Here is a 20,238-nt window from a genome sequence, read left to right as displayed (position 1 = left end):
GCCTCCAGCGACTGGCAAGAACTTGAACGCAGGTCTGCGCAGAGCAGTTCCAGTGGACAACTCAAGACTATTCTCAGCTCAGAGATTTTTGTATTTCTGTATCTCTCTGCTTAGTTCTTGCCACTAAATTTATAAGATATGCAGGTGCATATTAGCATTCTGAAAAGAAGCAGACTGTTTCTGGAAAATAGGAGAGGGACTGAGGGGACAAAAAAAAAATCCCCCCTCAAAAAAGCCCAGAAAGCTGGAAGGAAATTGAAATAGGATAACTGCTAGGCTTTCAAAATAAACTTTATTTATTTATTTAAGAACAAGAAATGTACTATTTTTCATTTAGTTGAACCAGAGGTATATCTCACTAGTGTGAGATATACTTAGGAAATAAAAAAGGACAGACTCTTTGTTTTAGAACAGTAACAAATAAGAGAACTGGAGCTGTGTCATACCTGAATGTATACTAAGAATAACTCTTATTAGTTTGCCTATCTGTGAAGTCAGAAAGAGGATTAAAATGCTGATTTAAAAACACACCATGCATGCACACACAAAGCTCATCCCTTCTAGGCATGGTGCCTGCTCCTCCTTTGAGGTCCTGGGGGAATGGACGGAAGTGGGATTCATTCCAGTGGCCTACAAGATTCTCTTTCAAGCCTGCAGGGCCTTTTGCTAGGGAAAGGGTAAATTGTGCTGAGAGATACAGCCCCTTTGCTTATGTCTGTGACCGACATCAGACCTTGAACAGTGCTAAAAACTGTTTGCAGAAAACTGAGATTTCTCAGGTATGAAACTGGGCTCCCATGTGCCAATATTGCTCCTTACTTGTATTAGCAGACAGACTAAGCACAAGAGGACTCAGGGTTTGACCCTTTTTAATCACGTGATAAATTTGGTCTAATTCACCTCATACATTTGTTCTAATTCTATGAAATAATAAACCCTCTTTATATTTTCAACCTGGGACAAAACAACTCCATGCATGAGTGCAGACTGGGGATTGACTGCTAGGGTGTAGCCCTACAGAAATTGGGATTCTGGTGGAAAACAAGTTGGACCTGTGTCAGCAGTGCTCCCCTGCAGTAATAACGCTAACCAGTCATGCGTTTGCATTAGTAAGTAGGCAGTAAGTAGCCAGCAGGTGGAGGGATGTGGCTATTCCCCTCTGCCTGGCACTGGTGAGGCTGCATCTGCAATACTGTGTTCAGTTTTGGGACCCCTCCCCCCCATTATATGGGAGATGTTGACATAGTGGAGAGGTTCCAACAAAAACCCCTGGTATCAGACAGCTGGAGCACGTGCCATATGAGGAGATGTGAAGGGAATTAGGTTCATTTGGCCTGGAGAAGAGAAGGCTAGCGGGGGATCTAATTGCAGACTAACACTGCTGAAAAGGAGGTTGCTAATTAAGGTGCATCCAAGCTTTTCCTGCAAGTGCACATTGAAATGACAAGAGGAAATGGTCTCATGTTGCAAACCAGGGAAATTCTTTTTCAACAAAAGGAACACATTATTTACCATGAGAGTGGTGCAGCCCTGGGACAGGCTGCCTAGAGAGGTTGTGGAATCTCCATTCTCTGGGATTTCCAGGATACATGTGAACAAGGCCCTGAGCAAGTTCATCTAGCTTTTAAGTTAGCCCCGCTTTGAGTAGGAGATTGGACTAAAGACCTTTGATTTGCCTTCCAATCTACATTTTTCACTGATTCAGTTGAACTCACTAATCCAGCAGGAAGAAAGTTCTGCTGTTTGAAGGCTGATCAATTCACTGAAAAGGCTGAGGAACACAAAACTGGTGCCAGCCACAGAAAGGTCAGGACCATGCAGCTAGCAGGAAGGGTGGTGGTTGGGAAAGAATAGCATGGGATAGCATGCCTCTGTCTCAGGCACCATCCAAGTGAGCCGTCAAATCACCTCCTTCAGCCTGTGAGTCCTCAAAGTGATGATTCCAGGGATAAAGTGCCAACCTCTTTTTCCCATGATATTTTTACAGCATAGATCTGTCCTTGGAGATATTCAAAAGCTGTCTGGACATGGTCCTGGGCAACCTGCTCTAGGTGGCCCTGCTTGTGCAGGGGGTTTGGACCAGATCACCTCCAGGGTTCCCTTCCAATCTCAACCGCTCTGTAGTTCTGATTTTATCTGTTGATTTTAACATTCTGTCCAACTCCAGCCACCCAGCTTCACTCATCCTCACAGGAGCATGTCTCCTTTCATGTATTAGCACCTCTGACCCTTGCTTATCACCTAACATCCTAGAGAAATTTTAAAATCTGAGAATAAAATTTCTAATTAAAATTCTAATCCAATTGAAAAATTGTATTTATTATGTGCATGTTTTCTGGGTATGGTCTACATATCTGGAGTTGTCTTACGATTGCATTATTAGGATATGTCACCATTTGTTTTAAACTTGATCATCTTAATCTGCATCCCCAGAGACTGTTATCTCTCTGGGGCAGTGGAGAATATGAGAAGCCTGTAACCTTTTCTTTCCACAGTGTTGGACAAAATGCCACAAAGCAGAACCTTCCCCACTAGCCAGAGAAGCTCGGTTGATTTTCAGAAACTCTTCTTTCTGCACTCATTCTGGCCACAGGAGAATTTCTGATAAAATCTTCTGGATGTTTCCTTTTTTTCAGCTATTTCCTAAGTACCCAAACTTTGCTAGATATATCAAGTGAAGATCGTTGTGATTTTTTGATACCAATATGGATCACTGCCCCAGTCCCTACAGCCAACTTCACGGTCTTTTAGGCAGCTCCAGGTCCAGGCGTAGCTTGCAGGGTGCTGAGAACAGACCCTACTTTTTCCCACTCACTCACTGCAGTTGGCAGAGATGCAGAGTAGCCTGGAAATATAAGGGAAAGGGCTGGAGAGAGTCATCTGTGGGGGCTGAGAAGAATGTGGGAGGTGGAAGAGTCACTAGGTGGATCCTCATTGGAAAATGGAGTGAGGAAAAGGTTGGCCACAGTGAGCAGTGCTGTGCTGGGTCTTTCTCAGAAGCAAGTGGTGGACTTGCAGCGCCCATTTGCAGAGACAGTTTACTGCCAACCTCTTGTTTGTAAATGTGTGTCAGCAACAGCAGATTTTAAAGATTAAAGCTGCCAAGGGAAAACTAACGCTGAGTTTCCAAAAGTTTATGGGATTGAATCCTCATCTTCAGTACTACTCAGGATGAACATAGTTCTTGCCTAATTCTTAGAGACTTTCCTGTATGAGTCATTGTTCACAAGAGAATAGCAGCTTTATACACAGATGGTTGCAGAACAGAGACACCATTGAGAGGAAAACACTGAGACATCTATGTCCTGCAGATACAGGCACACACATATACACAGATCAACAACTTTATCCACAGAAAGCAGTCAGTCCTGCTCAGTGTGTTCAGGCAGAATCTCTGCTCTTTCATGACATAAGAAATCCCTGATGGAATTCAAGTAATGAGCAATTCATGCTGAAGAGGGAAGCTTAGTGTCAGTGAAATATCAATGTCCAAACTAGCACACCCAGAGGGAGTTTGGCTGGAGGACTGCCTAGCTGGATTGCTCTTCTTAGCTGGCCAGAAGCCCAGTTCTCCGTGGGATCAAAAGAAAAGATCAGATGCTCTGGGACCCAGCAAGCTGTTGTAGATGATCTGGCAAGTCCAGATCATACCACTAAGACTGATACTAAGCCAGAGAAAAGGAGGTATGAAGGAAGGTTTAGGTGCCTCATCAGAGTCCTCTTGGGATGTTTTCCTGCTTTTCCAGTGCCTCTCCATGTGATTTTGGACAAGTCCCTTAAGACCCTTAAACTAGGTGATTTATGTAGGTTCATGCCCACATCTCCACATGCAGGTGACTTTCAGTTCAATGGTTCAGGTTTGGACATCAGTGCAACTATAACTGTATAAAGGTCATTGTGGGTGGGTTGTGCCTATGATTGTGGGCCAGCACTGCCTCAGATGAAACAGGCAAGGGACAGGTTCCAATATATAGTGCCTGCACTGGAAACACTTGCTACAGAATTTTATGGATGCCAAAAGTTTGCATGAGCTCAAAAAATAAATAATGGAAACAAGGTATTAGATACAAGATATCATCTCTAACTGGGGAAGACTTGAGCTATTATTTGCTGGAAATCAAGAGGATGTTCTGCAGAAATATCTCTCTGCACCTGTCATTTTCCCTAGACTTCTGCTATTAGATATTGCTGGAAACAGGATAATAAACCAGACAGACCTGTGGTCTGATGCAAAACTATTTGTCTCATGTTGTTGTATAATACTTAGAAGTTGAGACCCAAATGGCCACAGCTTGCTTGTTACTGATACTGAAACTATATGATTTCTTCCTTTCAATGGCTTTTCCATTTAGCATGAAATAGTTAAACATTCAATAAATAAAACTGTGTGACCTAGTGTTTATAGAACTGGTAGAAGAGAGGACAAGGCTACAGTATCTGCTCTAATGAATATAAATGCTTAGGAATCATTGAGGTGGTCTAGAGTCAGGCCTGTCCTCTTCTTTGTGAGCATCCTGACTGCCATGAAATGCCCTGGATATGCCCTGCATATTTCGTTTGCACGAAGAGGAATAGCAGCGAGATGGACTGAGGGAAGCTCGTTCCTTAAATTCTATAGCCAGCTGATTGGAGCACATTGTTGTTACTTAGGCTTTCCAGAGCCCCAGGAAGAGAGAGATGAACACTGAACTGCTGGAGAGAAGGCATGGCATCACCATTTCAAACAAGGGTTTTGTGACAACTGTCTGCTGTTGACACCTAACTCTAAGAAGAGTCAGAGTTATGAGTCACATTTGTATGACCAAGTATGTGCCTGTCATGTAACAGGGTGGGACCTGCCCTACCTCTCAATAGGAAATATGTTGACTGGAAGTAGGCTGATGTTATCGGAACAGTTTGTTATTCTCAACCTGCTTCCAAGAAAGGAGGTGAATGGAAGGAGTCAGCTCTCCAGGTGAATTATCCTGGCAGGCAAATCCAGTTTAGTCTCAGGTGAATCACCACAAGCTATTTGTTCATGTAATGTCACTGTCCATTTATAGACAGAGACTACGTTTGTTTGTGTCTGACTCTAAAATTGTAGGTACAGCTCTGTTACGACAAAGATTACTAAACCTGCCCTGGAACATCACTAAGTTTTACATTGGCCACAGCCAGGCAAGGCACTGCATGTCTGATCTTATTTTCAGCATTGACCTTGTACAAGAGGAGTGCCTAGGTCAGCAGAGCCACAAGAAACACTGCTAAAGGCAGAAATCAAAGGTAAAGCCATTCTGTATCTTTTTATTTGTGTTTGAATCACATATTTGGTCATATGAACATGACTCTGAGTCCTCTCCTTGGAACGTTTGAGGTCCTGGACACCTAAATTTCCAAGTGTGATACTCAAGAATATCTGGCTTAGGAAATCCATAAACTGCAGTTTGATGGACGATGGGAGAGTATTCAAGAGAAGCACTGCTATGTATTGTCCTGCTCTTTCACTCCATCCTATGCATTCTCTTTGAGTTGCTGTCAGAAAGAAGACTGTAGACTATAGGAATTTTGTTCTGAGCTCCTGTATCTGTTCTTATGCCTTGGCTGTTCAAAGCATTGAGAATGGTCCCTTCCATCAAAATCTACAGCTTTTAAGCATTTTAACAACTGGAAGTATCTTTTGTGTACAGGCTCAGAACATTTCCTCTCCAACAACAGAACTAATTTCTGCTAGTCATTTAGACTTCAAAGGTCATTTAAAGATCCAGTGCTACACGTGTTTTCTTTTTAGTCTCTTTCTTTCCTGGTTCCTGGCCTCAGGAGATCTCCTGGTGTTGCTCTGTCTTGCAAACAGGTATGGCCAATCAATTATTCATGTGAATCTCCAGTCCATCATGACTACTCTCCCATACACCTATGCCAACCCTTTCTCATTTTGAGCTTTGCAGGATCTTTTCAGTGAAGACAACAGGAGTAATTTAGCTCTTTTCCATGGGCTAGACAGATAGATTGTCAGATGTTGCTTTAAACAAACAAAACATTGACCATGCTGCTTCTACAGCTGTCAGATGTGAACTTTCTTCTGTTACTCCCAAGATGTTCCTAGGTCCCTCTTCAGGGAATCTGCCCATCTGTATAGGGCTTGTTTTAGTGGTGTAATTTTAAGCTCCAGGTACAATCTGTAAAATCATGGAATAAATTCTCTCTGACTGGATAACCATAACTGAGGCTCTCTGCAGTGTTATATGAAGTTGGCTCTTTATCTCTCACAGAGAGCATTTCAGTGACACTAAGGTTTGTTAAAAAGTTAGATGTCTAAGACTGAGGTCTTCACCCTAGACTTTGGTAGCAGACAGGGAGAAAAAGGTCCTTTCAAGGTGAAATTTGTCTCACCCTAACACAGAGTATGTTCATGTGACACTAATTTCAGAATTGGTTTCTCATTGCTACGTGGAATACCCTCCTAGAACAGATGACAGAGTGAATATGACAGTTGTGATGGCTCAGAAAATAAATTCGGTGAGATCTTACAGCCAGAGGGATTGTTTTGATCATTCAGTCATAGCTGCTGAGTACTGGCCAGAGAACACCTGCATCCAGCCAAGATGCTTCAGCTGAGATGATAGAAAACAAGGCTGAGACTGAAAGCTAACCAATACATTCCAATGCCTGGTGCCCTTGAAGTTGAAAAGCTGCATGTTTCTGGGATGGCTTCTATATCTTCCATCTAGTGACTCTGGCTCTGATCTCTTATGCTAGATAAAAAAGTTTTCTATGCACAGAAATAATTTTCCTCTTAGACAGTAAACATCATCCTTTAACATCCTTCACGATAAAGACAATACATGATGCCGAAGCAAACATAGGTCTAAGCATTTGGTAAGAGCTGCTCTCTGTGCGAGAAGTAAAGCCATTTTGCAAGTTGAGGAGAAGGACCAGACATACCTCAAGAGAAACTAACGATGTAATTATCTGCACAATGAAATGAGGGCTACTTAATGGGACCTGTTCAAGAGATATGTACCTCCAGTGACTGAAAGGGATCCTCTGACACGAACAGAGTCCTGTTTACAGACTGGACATTCGTACACAAGCCAAAGTGAAGTTGTAATAACAGGTTTAGAAAGAAAATGAAAAATAAGAATGAAGTTAGTGTTTACATTTGGGCTTGTCTGCTGAAAAGCTGAAGATTGTAATTGTTTCAGGAAGTGGACAACCCTAGAACTAAAACCCTGCTAGAGGCTTTGTCATCGAGAAAGTTCACGCAAAGAAGGACAAGATGCCTGCAAAAATATCAGAAAGGGAGATAAAGGGAAAGCAGAACAAGTTGGAAGTATAAAAATAGCAGAGGAAAAAAATGTCAGAGAATAAACTGAAGACAAGTATTCTGGCAACATTAATTATAAGAAAAGTAAAATTCAGACTAAAATTCAGTGTTGTACATGAAAGCTCTGAACTATTTAGATCTGTGTCCAACATAGGCAAAGCTGGATTTGTATATGCTGAAGAAAAATAGGGGGTTTTGGTTTGATTTCAGTTCTTGCCATCTATAAACAGCATTGTTAGATAATATTGCTGATAGATGTACCTGGATGTGTGCCATGGTATCAGGTCTGTTGCTTTTTGCCAAGCAAGCCATAGCTGATGTCATAATAACACAGAATGGATCATAGTTCAATAGTTATCAGCTTCAATGCTTATCAAAAGGGGACGATTTTAAGCAATTTACCACAAATTCAGAGAATCAAAAATAGAACTGTGGAAAGTAGTCCGAAAGTTGTTGAAAGAATCCTAAGAAAAAACCCTGAAGAGCTCAGCTCAGATTGCTGCTTAGCCTGTCTAAATGACGACAGCTACATTGAAAGTCACCTTCTGAAATGTTCAGGAGAAAAGCTACAGTCAGGCTACCTGATTACTCACTTTAAAGAAAAAGGTATTGCAAATTTGTAAAACTCCAGGAAAAGAGACATAGAAAATACTCTAATAAAATGTCACGTAAATAAAAAGCCTGTGCAGCCCCAGGCCAGGAGACACTCACATGATGGTACATTATGGGCATAAAAGGTTGTAGTTGTTCTGAACTTGCTCCTCACTACTGATTGCAAAGCAAGAACAAATCAAAAGGAGCAGCTCTTCCTCCATGAAAAAAAGATGGAAGAGAAAAGAATCTGAATCTTAGAAACAGGACAGGCTATAGACGAGTTAGTGGTCAGATGGGGTCTGTGAAAAGGACTAAGCTTAAAGCAAAACACCACAAATTGTGCAAAATTTGGAGTGACTCAGAGAAGCACCTGCGTCCTTTCCACTGGAACAGAAGTTGATGCATATGTCTTGAAGTGCAGGACCCACACCAGCACCTGCCCCCTGAAGTGAGTTGCACAAGCACGTGGCTGTGCATATGCACAGAGGGGCAAAGACAGGTGAAATGCCTGACTTGCACACACTGTAGCAGGTCATGTACACACTTAAGTCGAGGGATTTACAAACAGACAAGGAGCATCACACACAGGTTGCAGTCACATGAACACCTGCATGTCCAAATGTGCAGCATACATGCAAGCACTCTCATATAGCAGAATGGGACACCCAATTGACTCGTGCACATAAACTGACTCGTGCAAGAGGAATCATAAGGCCGGTGGAGTTAGTGACTACTGAGATAGATTTGTAATGCACACAGGGGGAGTCACACACACTGACACAGATCTCATGCTCCTCAGAGTAGCATGCATTAATACACTGTGGCTTATATAGGAGCACACGATGTCTCAAGCCTCCCTGAGTGGAGGATCTCATCAAACCGCAGAGAAATGCAGTGTATGCCTACTGCTGTTGAGACATACACACACTGGGCTGAGTCAAGCCACACATCTCTAGTTTTGCCCACATTTGGAGTTTTTTGCCACATTCACAGTGGACTGTGTCACACACACATTGAAATAAACGATGTGTACACACATAGACAAGTGCAGTCTTACACGTGTGTGTGTGTATTCTGGAGTCAGTCACGTACCCCTGTACTGCAGCCAGCCTCTCCTGTGGACCAACGAGGTTCTCGAACACATGCACGCTGAGTTCGGTGCTCACACACCTGCACACACCTAAGGGTCTCACAAATACACTGGAGGTAGACATGTGGTTTCCTGCTCATCCACAGATACACAGTGCTTGGGAGGCAATCAACAGAGTGAGCATCAGAGGAGACATGGACATGTCTGCAGGGCACGTCTGGTTCCTATCAGTTAGGGGAGAGAAGGACCCACTCATCTCACTGATGTCTGAATACAGCAGCAGGTTTGTGCCCTCATTTCCCTTCTCCACTGACTGACCACAAAAGGATGCTGGGTGGCAGGCTTGGATATGGCTGTGGGGCGCTTGTCAGGCAGATCCAACTCCTTTTGCTTCATCCCTTCCACACGCATGCTGGTATGAATCTTGCACACACAGAAGTGAGCTTCTCCCTCTCCTCCACATGCCAGATGTACTACTGATGGGTGCCACACATACTACTGATGGTTACCACACGTGCAGATCGCCGTGTAGGAGGTTGCACACAGATGAGACTCTTGTACACGCCTGTGGTGCAATGAGTCACACCGGTCACTGATTCTTACAGGCACTCTGGAGTGAGTTTCTCATGCACAGGTGTACACAGGCACACACGCAGCCAGCTTACACACAAACACAAGTCACACACATGCAGCTGGGTCTCACATGGTTGTCCCATAAGCACACATACAGGTCAGTCTCCTGTATGAGTGAGTCTTGCACATTCAGGGGGAGCCATATACACAAACGCATGGGTGTGACTCACACAGCTCAGCCTCAAAGGTGCGTGCTCACATGCACCCCAGTAAGTCATACTCACAGGTGAGTCTCACACATGCACACAGGTGTCTCCTGCACAAGCAAACATATGTACACCTTCATACAAGGTTGAGTTTCATACCTGATTGAGTTTCTCACACACAGTTGTGAGAGAGTCTCATACACAAACACACATATACATATCCCATAAACAATTTACAAGACATTGTACAGAGTCACTCAGGTATGCGTACCCTGCCTTTCAGGTACACCCATGCACGTGGAGATCTCATGCGCTATGTGGGTGAGTCTCACATGTGCACATCCTCTCACACACACACATGCGCGCACACACACACACTGAGTGGGTCAGGCAGCCCACCCTGCAGCAAGTTGCACATACGTGTATGCCCGGGCTTCATACATACACATCCACACCAGTGCTCGTACATGTACAGGCAGGTGTATATTACATATGTGCACTGAGTCAGGTGTGCATACCTGGACAGAGAGAGACACACACATTCACACACATCTGCATGCACAAAGACAGGTGTGTCTTACACACGCACACATACAGAGGAGTCACGGATGTGCTGCAGAGTGAGTCAGGCATGCACACCCAGAGCAGGTTCTGCACACAGAGTGGGTGTTCATAAACAAAATACGCACACGGTGGTGTCTCACACACACATATATACACGAGTGTCACGCAGATGAGGGTATCACACACACACACACAGTGCATCTCTCACATACAAAAAAGTGTCACACAGACCCAGGTGTCAGATACAGAGAGGTGTCTCACACATGTGCAATTCACATATGCTGCAGTCAGACATGCACACATGGGGCAAGTCATGCACTCAGCTGAGCGTTGCAGAGATACATGCACTGGGGATGTGTCACACACACTTGTCTGTTTCACACGTGCTTGGGTGTGTCACATGATATCTTTCAGGCAAAATGGATTTCACACACTTGGGTGTGTGTCACAAATACACAGACGGTGTCTCAGACATAGAGAGATGTCTCACACAGACACGAGTGTCTCCAAATGCACACACGGTGTCTCAGACACACTGGGTCATACACATGGGTGTTACAGACACACACAAAGTCTCGCATACCGTCTCTCACAGACACACAGATGTTGCACACACACACGGCTGTCAGACACACAGTTTCTCACGCGTCAGACACACTGTCTCACGTGCTGCCTTTCACAGACATGGTGACTCTCATACACATGGGTGCCTCTCACAAACACACACGTGGGTATCACTAACGCAGACATGGGGTCACACAGTGTCTGTCCCCCACACGCGGTGTCTCTCTCTCACACACACACACAGAGAGGGGTGACAGGTGTCACACAGAATGTGTCTCAGACACAGTATCTGTCACTCACACACACACACACACACACACACACACACACACACGGTGTTTCTCATGCACTCGCACACACATGGTGTCTCTCATCCCCCCCGCCCCGTCTCTCATGAGCATACACGCGATGTCTCTCAGGGTCGCACACGGTGTCTCTCTCTCTCTCACGCGCACACGCTGTCCCGCCGGCACGGGAGTGTCACACACGCGGAGCGGGCTGCGCACTCGGATGGCCTCTCCTCCCCCTCCTCCTTCTTCCCTCCCCCCCTCCCCTCTCCTGTCCCGCCTCTCCCCCACCCCGCCCCGAGCCGGCGGTGCCCGTGGGCGCCCGGCGCCGGGGCTGCCCCGCTCTCGCTGCCGCCGCCGCCCGCGCTCGGCGCCCGCCGCGCCGCCGGAGCGGAGCGGAGCGGGGCGGGCGAGGGGCGCGGCCAGCGCGGGCCCTCCCGCAGCCCTGCGCGCCGCGGGCGGACAGCGGCCCCCCGGGCGGGCGCGGAGCGGCGGCTGAGGCCGGGGCGGCTGCGGGCGGCGGGCGTCCGCCTCCGCCGTCAGGATGTCGGGCTCACGCTGCCAGACGCTGTACCCCTTCTCCGGGGAGCGGCACCGGCAGGGGCTCCGCTTCGCCGCGGGGGAGCTGATCACGGTGCTGCAGGTGCCGGACGGCGGCTGGTGGGAAGGACAGAAGGAGGATGGGCTGCGAGGCTGGTTCCCGGCCAGCTACGTGCAGCTCCTGGAGGTAGGAGCGGGGCCGGGGCCGGGGCCGCGCCGAGCGGGCGGCGGGAGCGGCGCGGGCGGGCCAGGCGCGGGGGGGCGGGCGGGAGCCGCTCGGCGGCCGGGCCGGGCCGGGGGAAGGAGCCGTCCGGGAGCGCCCCGCGCTCGGCTCGCCAGGCACGGCCCGGGGCTGTCCCGCTGGCCGGCAGCCGGGGTGCCCGAGCCGTCAGCTCTGCTGTGCTGGGGGGGAACGCGCGGCTGCACACCGGCGTTGCTGTCGGGGACCCACCACGGCATCTCTGTGCCCTGTGCCCAGGGCACGGCAGGTGCCCCGCCACCCCAGGGCTGGAGTGCTGGGTGGTGGTAAGAGTATGCGGCACTCGGAGAAGGAGCAGCCTGCCGGGCCCGGCTCCGGCAACCGGAGCCCTTGGTACCCTCAGTCATAGCCATGGAGTGGCAGGGCTCAGGGTGCATGGCGAGCTGTGGGCTCCTCTGAACATTTGTGTTTTCACAATTGCTAAACAGCAGCAGAAGTCAGTGGCTGAGGTGATACAGCTCCTGTCAGTCATGCATGTGGGCCAGATGCTGGGCAAGTTCCTCTCCCTCCTCTCTCTCTCCCCTCCCTTCCCTCTCCCTCTCCCTCTCCCTCTCCCTCTCCCTCTCCCTCTCCCTCTCCCTCTCCCTCTCCCTCTCCCTCATTTCCTTTCACTGAACATCTCTTGGCTTTATGTTGTGGAAGAGATACATCCCTTCTGTTGCAACAGTTTCCCAGCTGGCTGGAGGTACCTTGCTGCTGTATGTGTGGCATTGCCCCAGGGAGCCCCAGCTGAGTTAGAGTCAGTTGCCCAGACTCAAAGGTCATGGACTTTCCATCAGGATACTGAGAAGCTCTGTTAGCTTCAGTTGTTTTCAGGGCCCTGACAGTTAGGGCAAGAGTTGTATTCCCACCTCAGGACTGCTTGTGTCTGAACTTGTTTATTACTTTCCAATGCAAACAAGACACAATGTGAGTGTAAAATACATGCCCACAAAGAGTGCCTTTACAACCTCTGCATTTCTGAAAGTGAAATCTGAAACATCCCGTGTGCCAAAGCAAGAACCTGCTGTGAGCCCATCGTTCCTTCCCTTGCTGACCATGCCCTGTTGTCATTTGGAACTTAACCTAGGATGTGGGTATGGAAATGGTCTCCAGAAGCAGCGTCCCTGCAGTGACTGGGCTGAAGTGGTTGGCAGCACAATGTTTCTCGGTCAGCCTCTGTTTGTCCTCCCGGTTTCTAAGAGGAATCAGACAGCCTGCTTTGCTTACATGCAAGGCAGGCACTACCCACCTAAGTTTTTCCATGCACACCCTCTGGGGAATCCAGAGTGGCAGGAAGCACAGCCCTGAGTTGGGCCCACCAGGTGCGGGCAGAGCAATGTCCTGTGAGCAAAAGGTTCTATGCAAAAGGACATTTTGCCTAAAGGTCTGGCATTGCCTTTTGGTTTCTCTAATCCAAATGAATTAAAAAATCTGTGATGTTTCCGTTGAGTTTCTGTTTCTCATTCTTACCTGGAAAGACAGGAAAGTAGAAGCAAAATTTCCCCACTCAGTGCTACAAGAGTGAGGCCAGGGACTTTTCTGTGCCACTGAAGCACTTGGGGTTTTTTTGTTAGTTTAAGAATGTGGGAGTCCTTTTGTTTGTCAGTTTTGCCACCTACAAGATCATTTACTGAGATATGTGAATGTTTGTGGTTTCACAAATTGCTAAATATTTACACATCTAACCAGGAATTTAGGAATTGTTTGAGGCAAAATGTATCATGAGATGAGACAAACTCTGCTTAGCAAAGGCAGGGCTTACACAATAACTTTGCTTTCCTATCATCTTGCTCTTGGAAACTCGTCTTTTCCTACTTAAGTCTGAGCATGTTGCACTGTGCTCAGACTGGTGCCTGCAGCCCCCCAGATGTGCCCTTCTGACCCTTGGCTCATGTACCACTGAAAACTTTGCTGCATACCAATTGTCTACATAGTCCAGCCTCCTTTCTCTTGAGCAAACCTTCGGAAAGAAGGTAAGAAAGATGGCAAGTGCCGAGTGATGTTCACTCTGGCATGTTTTCCTTTTCTCCAGATGTGGTGCCTAATAAGGACTATGAACCGGAGTTAATAAATATGTGAAATGAGAGCTAATTAACAAAATTAACCAAATTTATGGGACCACATACTTGGCAGTTGGTACTTGGCACACATTAGAGTAGAGTAGATGTGTGAGAAGAAGAAAGATCTGTGTGTGTCTCTCTGTCATGGCTCTGTGCAGATAGCCTTTCCCTTGTATGCAGGTATGCAGCTAGCTTGCTCAGGGACCTCATCTAACTAAAAGCCACCACGATAGAAATACTCTCCTTCTCTGTTCTCTGATCCAAGGCTCTGTCCAATCACATTGACATTGGAGCTGGCGTTAGGGAGGTGATGACAATGCATAGCCAGATGGGGCCATGAGCACGATTCTCCTTTCAGTACCAACTAGCACTTACATTGGCCTTGGGTAAGCCTGGCCCTGCAGCTTTCACTAAGGTTCAGTGTTATGTTCTGAGCTGAACTTAACTATACGCTGTTGTTGAAAGAGGAAGATGTTATTCCCGCCCTCTGTCCTGCCCTCACTTCCCCATGCAGGTACCTGTGCTCCTCTCTCTGGAGCCCTGTACTTCATTGTCCTGAAGGACAGCTGGCTGCATTTTCTGCCACAGCAGTGAATGAACATGGCTCGCAGCATTGTCCAAAGTGTGCCAGGGCTGGCAGGTTTTGCCCTGCATGGCACGCACCCTTTCTTCCCACAGCAAAGTCTGTCAGGTGGCTGGGTGCTACCGAAAGGAGATGGCTTTCTTCTGAAGCCTTTGTAACTTTAAGCCTGCCACTGTGTATAGGCAGGCAGGCTGGATTTTCTCATTCATACGACTTCACATTTACCAACACTGAAATCTCCTCTGACAGTGCTGCTCCAAAGTCTGCACTGAGTTTTGGTCCTGAGCTGAAAGAGGGAAGCGAGAAAGGTATGAAGGACAGCAGCTGAGAGGGGAGCCTCTTCCACACTTGAGCGGTTAGTTTAGCAGCCAGTCTGCAGCATGCTGGTTCCTGCCGGACAAAAGAGGAGAAATGACTGTTCCTGATGCTATCTGTGAACTTGGGAGGAACCGTGCTGCACCAACAGCACCTACATCTCGTCACAGGCAGCCAGGCTGTGGAGCTGCCAGCGCCAATCATCTGCATGCTGCCACATGGCCCTAGCTGGCTTATGCAGGAGCTGAGGATAGGGCAGGCTCGTCCTCCTCCTGTGCACTCACACTGAGTGGTAGCTCTTGGCTCTAGCAAAGAAAAATAGGTATCCGTGGCTGGTGGTTAACCAAAACAGGTTTTAATGGCAAATGTGGAGTTGGACAGCTCTGAGAAAACCATGAAGGTGGCTTGTGGGAAACAAACTCCAGTGCTAGAGATGGGCGTTCCTGAGGGATTGCTGCCTTTGCCTCCTGAGTTCACTTGCTAGCAAAAATGTGTTTTCAATTCATTCATCACAGAAGATCAAGGAAAGGACCAAAACTGTAGTAAATGTGGGGCAAGGCAGATGCAGGGAGGTAAAGAGGTAAAGATGTTTGGCATCCTGCTATTCCTTCTCCCATGGTTGCTGCAAGCCCACAGTGGTGGGTTGCAAGAAAACAATGATGGCTGGAAGTTCCTGCTCATGGCAATGATAGAAACAATGAGAGCTGGAGGGAGACTGGAGGAGTGTGTGGTAGGGATAAGCCAGAAACAAGATGTCTCTGTGAGTTCTGGAGAGGATACAGTTATAAAGCAAAAGGGATAGCATAAACCAAAAGACTGTCAAAAGCAGAGAGCAAAGTGAGCAAGGGAAGGTAATAGCTCTGTCATGGGGTTCCAGATGGGTTCCTCAAGGCCAGGCTAGCTGGCAGCAGTCAGGGAGGCTGCTGCGGTCTTGTTCACAGAATAGCTGAGTTGGAAGGGACCTCTGAAGATCAGCTAGTGCAGCTTCACTGGCCGTGTCTGGTCAGGTTTTGAATACATGCAAGGATGGAGACTCGACAACCTTGCTGGGCAAACTGTTCCAGTGTTTGACCATCCTCACAGGTTTTTGTTGTGTTTAAAAAGGATTTCCTGTATCCTATTTGTGCCCATTGTGTCTCATCCTTTCACTGGGTATCATTGAGAACAATCTGTCTCTGCTTTTTTTACTATCCCCCCCATAGGTTTTTATACACATTGATAACATCCCTCTGGAGCCTTCTTGTCTTGATGCTAAACAGTCCCAGTTCTTTCAGCCTTTCCTTGTATGACAGATGTTCCAATCCCTTAATCATCATTGTGGTCCATTGCTGGACTCTCTCCAGTATGTCCTTGTCTTCCTTGTGCTGGGAAGCCAAGTACTGTTTCTTATACTGTTGTGCTCTTGAAGATAGTAGGTTAATGCAGAAACAGTCCTCAGTGAGCATTTCCTGAACATGAGAATCCATTGACACCAGAGGAATCCAAAAGAGTACTGCCAAATTTATATGGTTTTGCTTTGACTGAGTTTGATCTGTGAGCAAGCAACACCCTTCTGCAAACTCAAGGGCTTGGGGAAGGAGGGATGTTGTTGCTTGTGATCCATATCCCATTGAGCAGATACACCATCAGCTTCAACCTTCACCCGTCCTTTGGTGATTTATAGCTATGTCAGCCAACCTCGAAGTAGGAGATTAGCAGCTGCATCTTCTATTTCCTCCCTCATGCGTACTTTTATATTTTTGCCTGACCTTTTGACCATTTGAGCAGAGCCATACAGGGACCCTCTGTACCACACTGTTGCAGTCCCAGGTTAAGCAATTGCCTTTCCCAGCCTGGTGCAAAGAGGAGTCTGTGCAGATACAGGCGATGAGCAGTCCTTCAAGTCAGCACTGCCATGGTGAACACAGGTATAGAGCAAATGGAATGTGGTGTGCGATACAGAGAGGGATTTCTTAACAGCTGAAGGCAACAAAATGTTTCCTACCCAGAGGCTGACTGCCTCCTCATTCCACCTGCATCAGATTTGCTTGGGTGTAGAAAGATCTATACAGCTCCAGACCTGAGAGCAACCTAGGACAAGTCTCAGGTGTGTCCCAGTTTGTCACAACCTTTATTGGTGCAGGGCAGCATAAATGTCAAGAGGATGAGGTGGTGTTAGACCCCTGGGGTATGTACTGCAGGAGGTGCTTTGCACGGGACCCTCTGGGGAAACACTGGCTGTTGCGTCTGCCTTTTCTAGAGAAGTGATTTTCAGAGGGGTGGGGAGATGCGTCACTTAGTCACATTTGCAAGCGGTTTGTTTTAAAATCTATTTTGGGCATTGCTTTTTGTATTTGTGGTTAGCTAGAAATCACTTATATAAGCAGCAGTGGTAGCAACATATGCAAATTTGCTGAAAATTGTCAGCACTTTTTATAGCTTCAGTCATCCCACAGATGTAAGTCTCTGTATGAAGCACAGTGTGTGCTTCCAGCATGGATGGAGGTGGCTCTGGAATCTGACTGAGCGAGCTGGTCTGAGTAGGACTGAGAGCTGCCACTGATCTTGTCTGCACTTTCACAGCTTGATTTACTGGAACCGTGAGGCACTTCGGATGGAAAGAATTGCGTGCTTCTTCCTGATGCATGGTGCACGTGCAGGCATCAGACAGTATTATACATTACTCCACTGCTGTGTAATATTCGGGGGGTAACTCACCTCACCTAACCCAACCTGTGACGACTGCCACATAGACATTGAAATGTTCAAACAGTCGAGGCTGGAGGTTGCGGCACATGCAGCTGCAGGAGGCATGGCATGGCACGAACTGCTTCATTCTTTGTGCGCAGGTAGTCATAGAGAAAAAGGATTAAAGGAATTCATAGAAATTATAATGCCTCTAATTTATTTTGTAATAGCAGAGTATGTGTAGAGTATTTCTGTGCCAAACTGTATCTTGTCGTAAGCTGATACGATCCAAGGAGACAGGGTGCTTAAGGAGAAACTAGAACCTGCCAGCTGATGAGCAAGGAGAATTCCATTTCGTGACAAAATCCAACTTCCGAACATTTATATGAAACAGTATTATGATGAAACCCCTATTTTTAGAGAGAAAAAAATTATGGTTTGTATTTCTCTTTCTTCACGTTAGTGATGGAGCGTATTTTGACCAAGAAAAACCCCAAAACATTTTGTCAGAAAATATCCAGCCAGTCCTAGAAATGAGCATTACTGTAGCCAGTGCTATGGTGTGACGGCTGTGCTGTGTGCTGCCACAGCAAGGGCTGGCACAAGCAGCTGCTGGAGCTGCTCTCTGCTATCATGGGAGCTATATAATGTGTATGATGATACACTTGGAAGAGAGGAGATGTTGGTACTTATTGCAACAGAGCTTATCCTGATGACCATACAAAGAATAAGGTTGCGTATGGAAAGTAGCTGGCTGGCTGTGAGTACCTGAGGCCTGGACTCTTTGTATGTGGCATTGGTACCTCCTGCATGCAGCAATGGTGCTTTGCTTTCTTAGCAGGTTCTTCTACATCCTTGGAGCTTGTTATCTCACACTCTCTTGTTCCTCCATCTTCCCACTCAAAAATCAGCTCAACATAAAAAGTCATGGAGAGCAACAAGGACTGAGGGGATGTTTGACGATCTCGGGTACAAATACAGCTGCTACACTGCTGTTTTCTAAAGATATTCCATGGAACAAGTAATGCTCCAATATGTAGTCTTGTATGATGGGAGAGGAATCTGGTCTTTAATCCAGTGTGATAAGGCTGTGGGTGCTGAGCCCTTCCATGGTTTTTAAGCAGCTAGGGAGTGAACATGGCGTTGTGCTCAGGAAACCTGTATGGTGTTCAGCTTCTGATGCTACAAACTTAGCAGTTGAGCTACTTGGCTGAGCAACTGCCAGGCTGGAACCGGTACTCCTGTCTCCTGCCATCCCTGCCCAGGGATGCCTGTGGCACCTCCTTGAGCTTTCTGGCTGTTCTGCTGCCACTGAGAGATGGTGCTGGGGAGCAGCAACCGCAGCCAAAGAGGGGATGGCATCTCCTCCAGGCACAGAAGGATGATTTTGATTCTCCTGGTGCAGGGATGACCAAGGGGATGACCAAGAAAGGCAAAGGGGGAGATTCGCAAGGCTGTAGATGGAGGTTGCTGTGGGTGTTGTCTCAGGGTGAAGGGCAGAGTTTTCAAAATTCAGCACTCACAGCTGCTGAGGCTGGTCTGCTTTGCGTGATTCAACAGCAAACCTTTGTCCAAAGTGGGGCATTTGTGAGATAGGCTTGACAATGAGAATCGTGTGGTATTGCTTTGCGTTTTAGCTTCAAAGTGTCATTTTTTGTATCTGTGACTTTCTGTAGCTGTATCTTTTCAGACCTGAAACTTCTGGTCATCTGACCATTGACATTTCTGGAAAATGTGAACGAAATGAAATAATTTCTTTTCTTGTATTAAAAGGGTGAGGAAATTATGTTTTGCTGCCAGAAGGTCACTTTTCGATCAAGGTTTCTGAGGGATTTTAAAGCCCCATGAGAATGTGAAGGACATGTGATGCTACAGTTCACAATCCCTCGCTCATAAGAGTGCCATCTATCATGCATCTGGTGTTAATTGTCTTGGACTGTTGAAGTTACACATAGAATTTAAAAACTGAATAGTACCATAAATACCCACAATTTGTGAAAGGAAGAGTCTTACTGATGGGTGTCGCCTTTTTTGTGAGCTCTTCTGTCCTCTGCACAAGTTGCAGAAGCTAGGCTCATAGATGCTGCACCTATAGCAGGTGAGAACAATCACATCGGTGGCCTTGCAGAAATTGCACAGGACAGAATTTTTAAAGATGTTTTTCTTTATCCTTATCTAAAAGATGAAAAATGTCATGGGAGGCTTAATTCTGGAAGGACCTCCTGCCCATGGATTACAAAGAGAGTCTAAAAATGGCCTCACTGCAGATGTCTACCTTGTAGATGTTGAAGATTAAATGAGTTGCCATGCACCTGCATGTGGATATACAACGAAGATGAAAAATGTGGATCATTTAAAGACTCACTTGAAGATCGCTTAGTTCCCTAAAGAATTCCCTGTTCATTCTGTGTTCTGAATAAGGCACGCATCCTGTAGACAAACATAGGAGTGATTTCTGCAGTGGTAGGCATGGGGTACTCTAAATAGTCTCACTTTCCAACTTGGGTGCAAAATGCACCTTCAATGTCTTGGGTGTTGCACTGCAAACAACGTGTGCTGAATGTATAACATGGTACTGTATACTGAAGGTAGTTTAAAAAGACACAGTAGGAATAATGAGAAGATGCCAGATGATACTCAGTATTTTCTAA

The 20,238-nt window shown here is 46.7% G+C and overlaps 1 protein-coding gene across 2 annotated transcripts in view; it reads left to right on the top strand.

Annotated features, from left to right (window-relative positions):
* Window positions 1–11,648: 11,648 nt before the first annotated feature.
* Window positions 11,649–20,238, top strand: part of GAS7 (growth arrest specific 7) — a 105,492-nt gene continuing 96,902 nt past the window's right edge. The window contains exon 1 of one of the 2 annotated variants that reach the window (XM_075169745.1): window positions 11,649–11,908. In XM_075169745.1, the coding sequence (XP_075025846.1) occupies window positions 11,726–11,908 (183 nt within the window). In that variant the 5' untranslated portion in view covers window positions 11,649–11,725. The remainder of the gene's footprint in view (window positions 11,909–20,238) is intronic. The other variant, XM_075169746.1, reaches the window with a different exon arrangement.

The sequence above is a fragment of the Calonectris borealis genome, chromosome 20 (genome assembly GCF_964195595.1).
Source record: "Calonectris borealis chromosome 20, bCalBor7.hap1.2, whole genome shotgun sequence".
In the NCBI taxonomy this organism is placed as follows: domain Eukaryota; kingdom Metazoa; phylum Chordata; class Aves; order Procellariiformes; family Procellariidae; genus Calonectris; species Calonectris borealis.
Note: the sequence above shows the minus strand (reverse complement) of the source record. Positions and strands in the feature narration are given on the sequence as shown.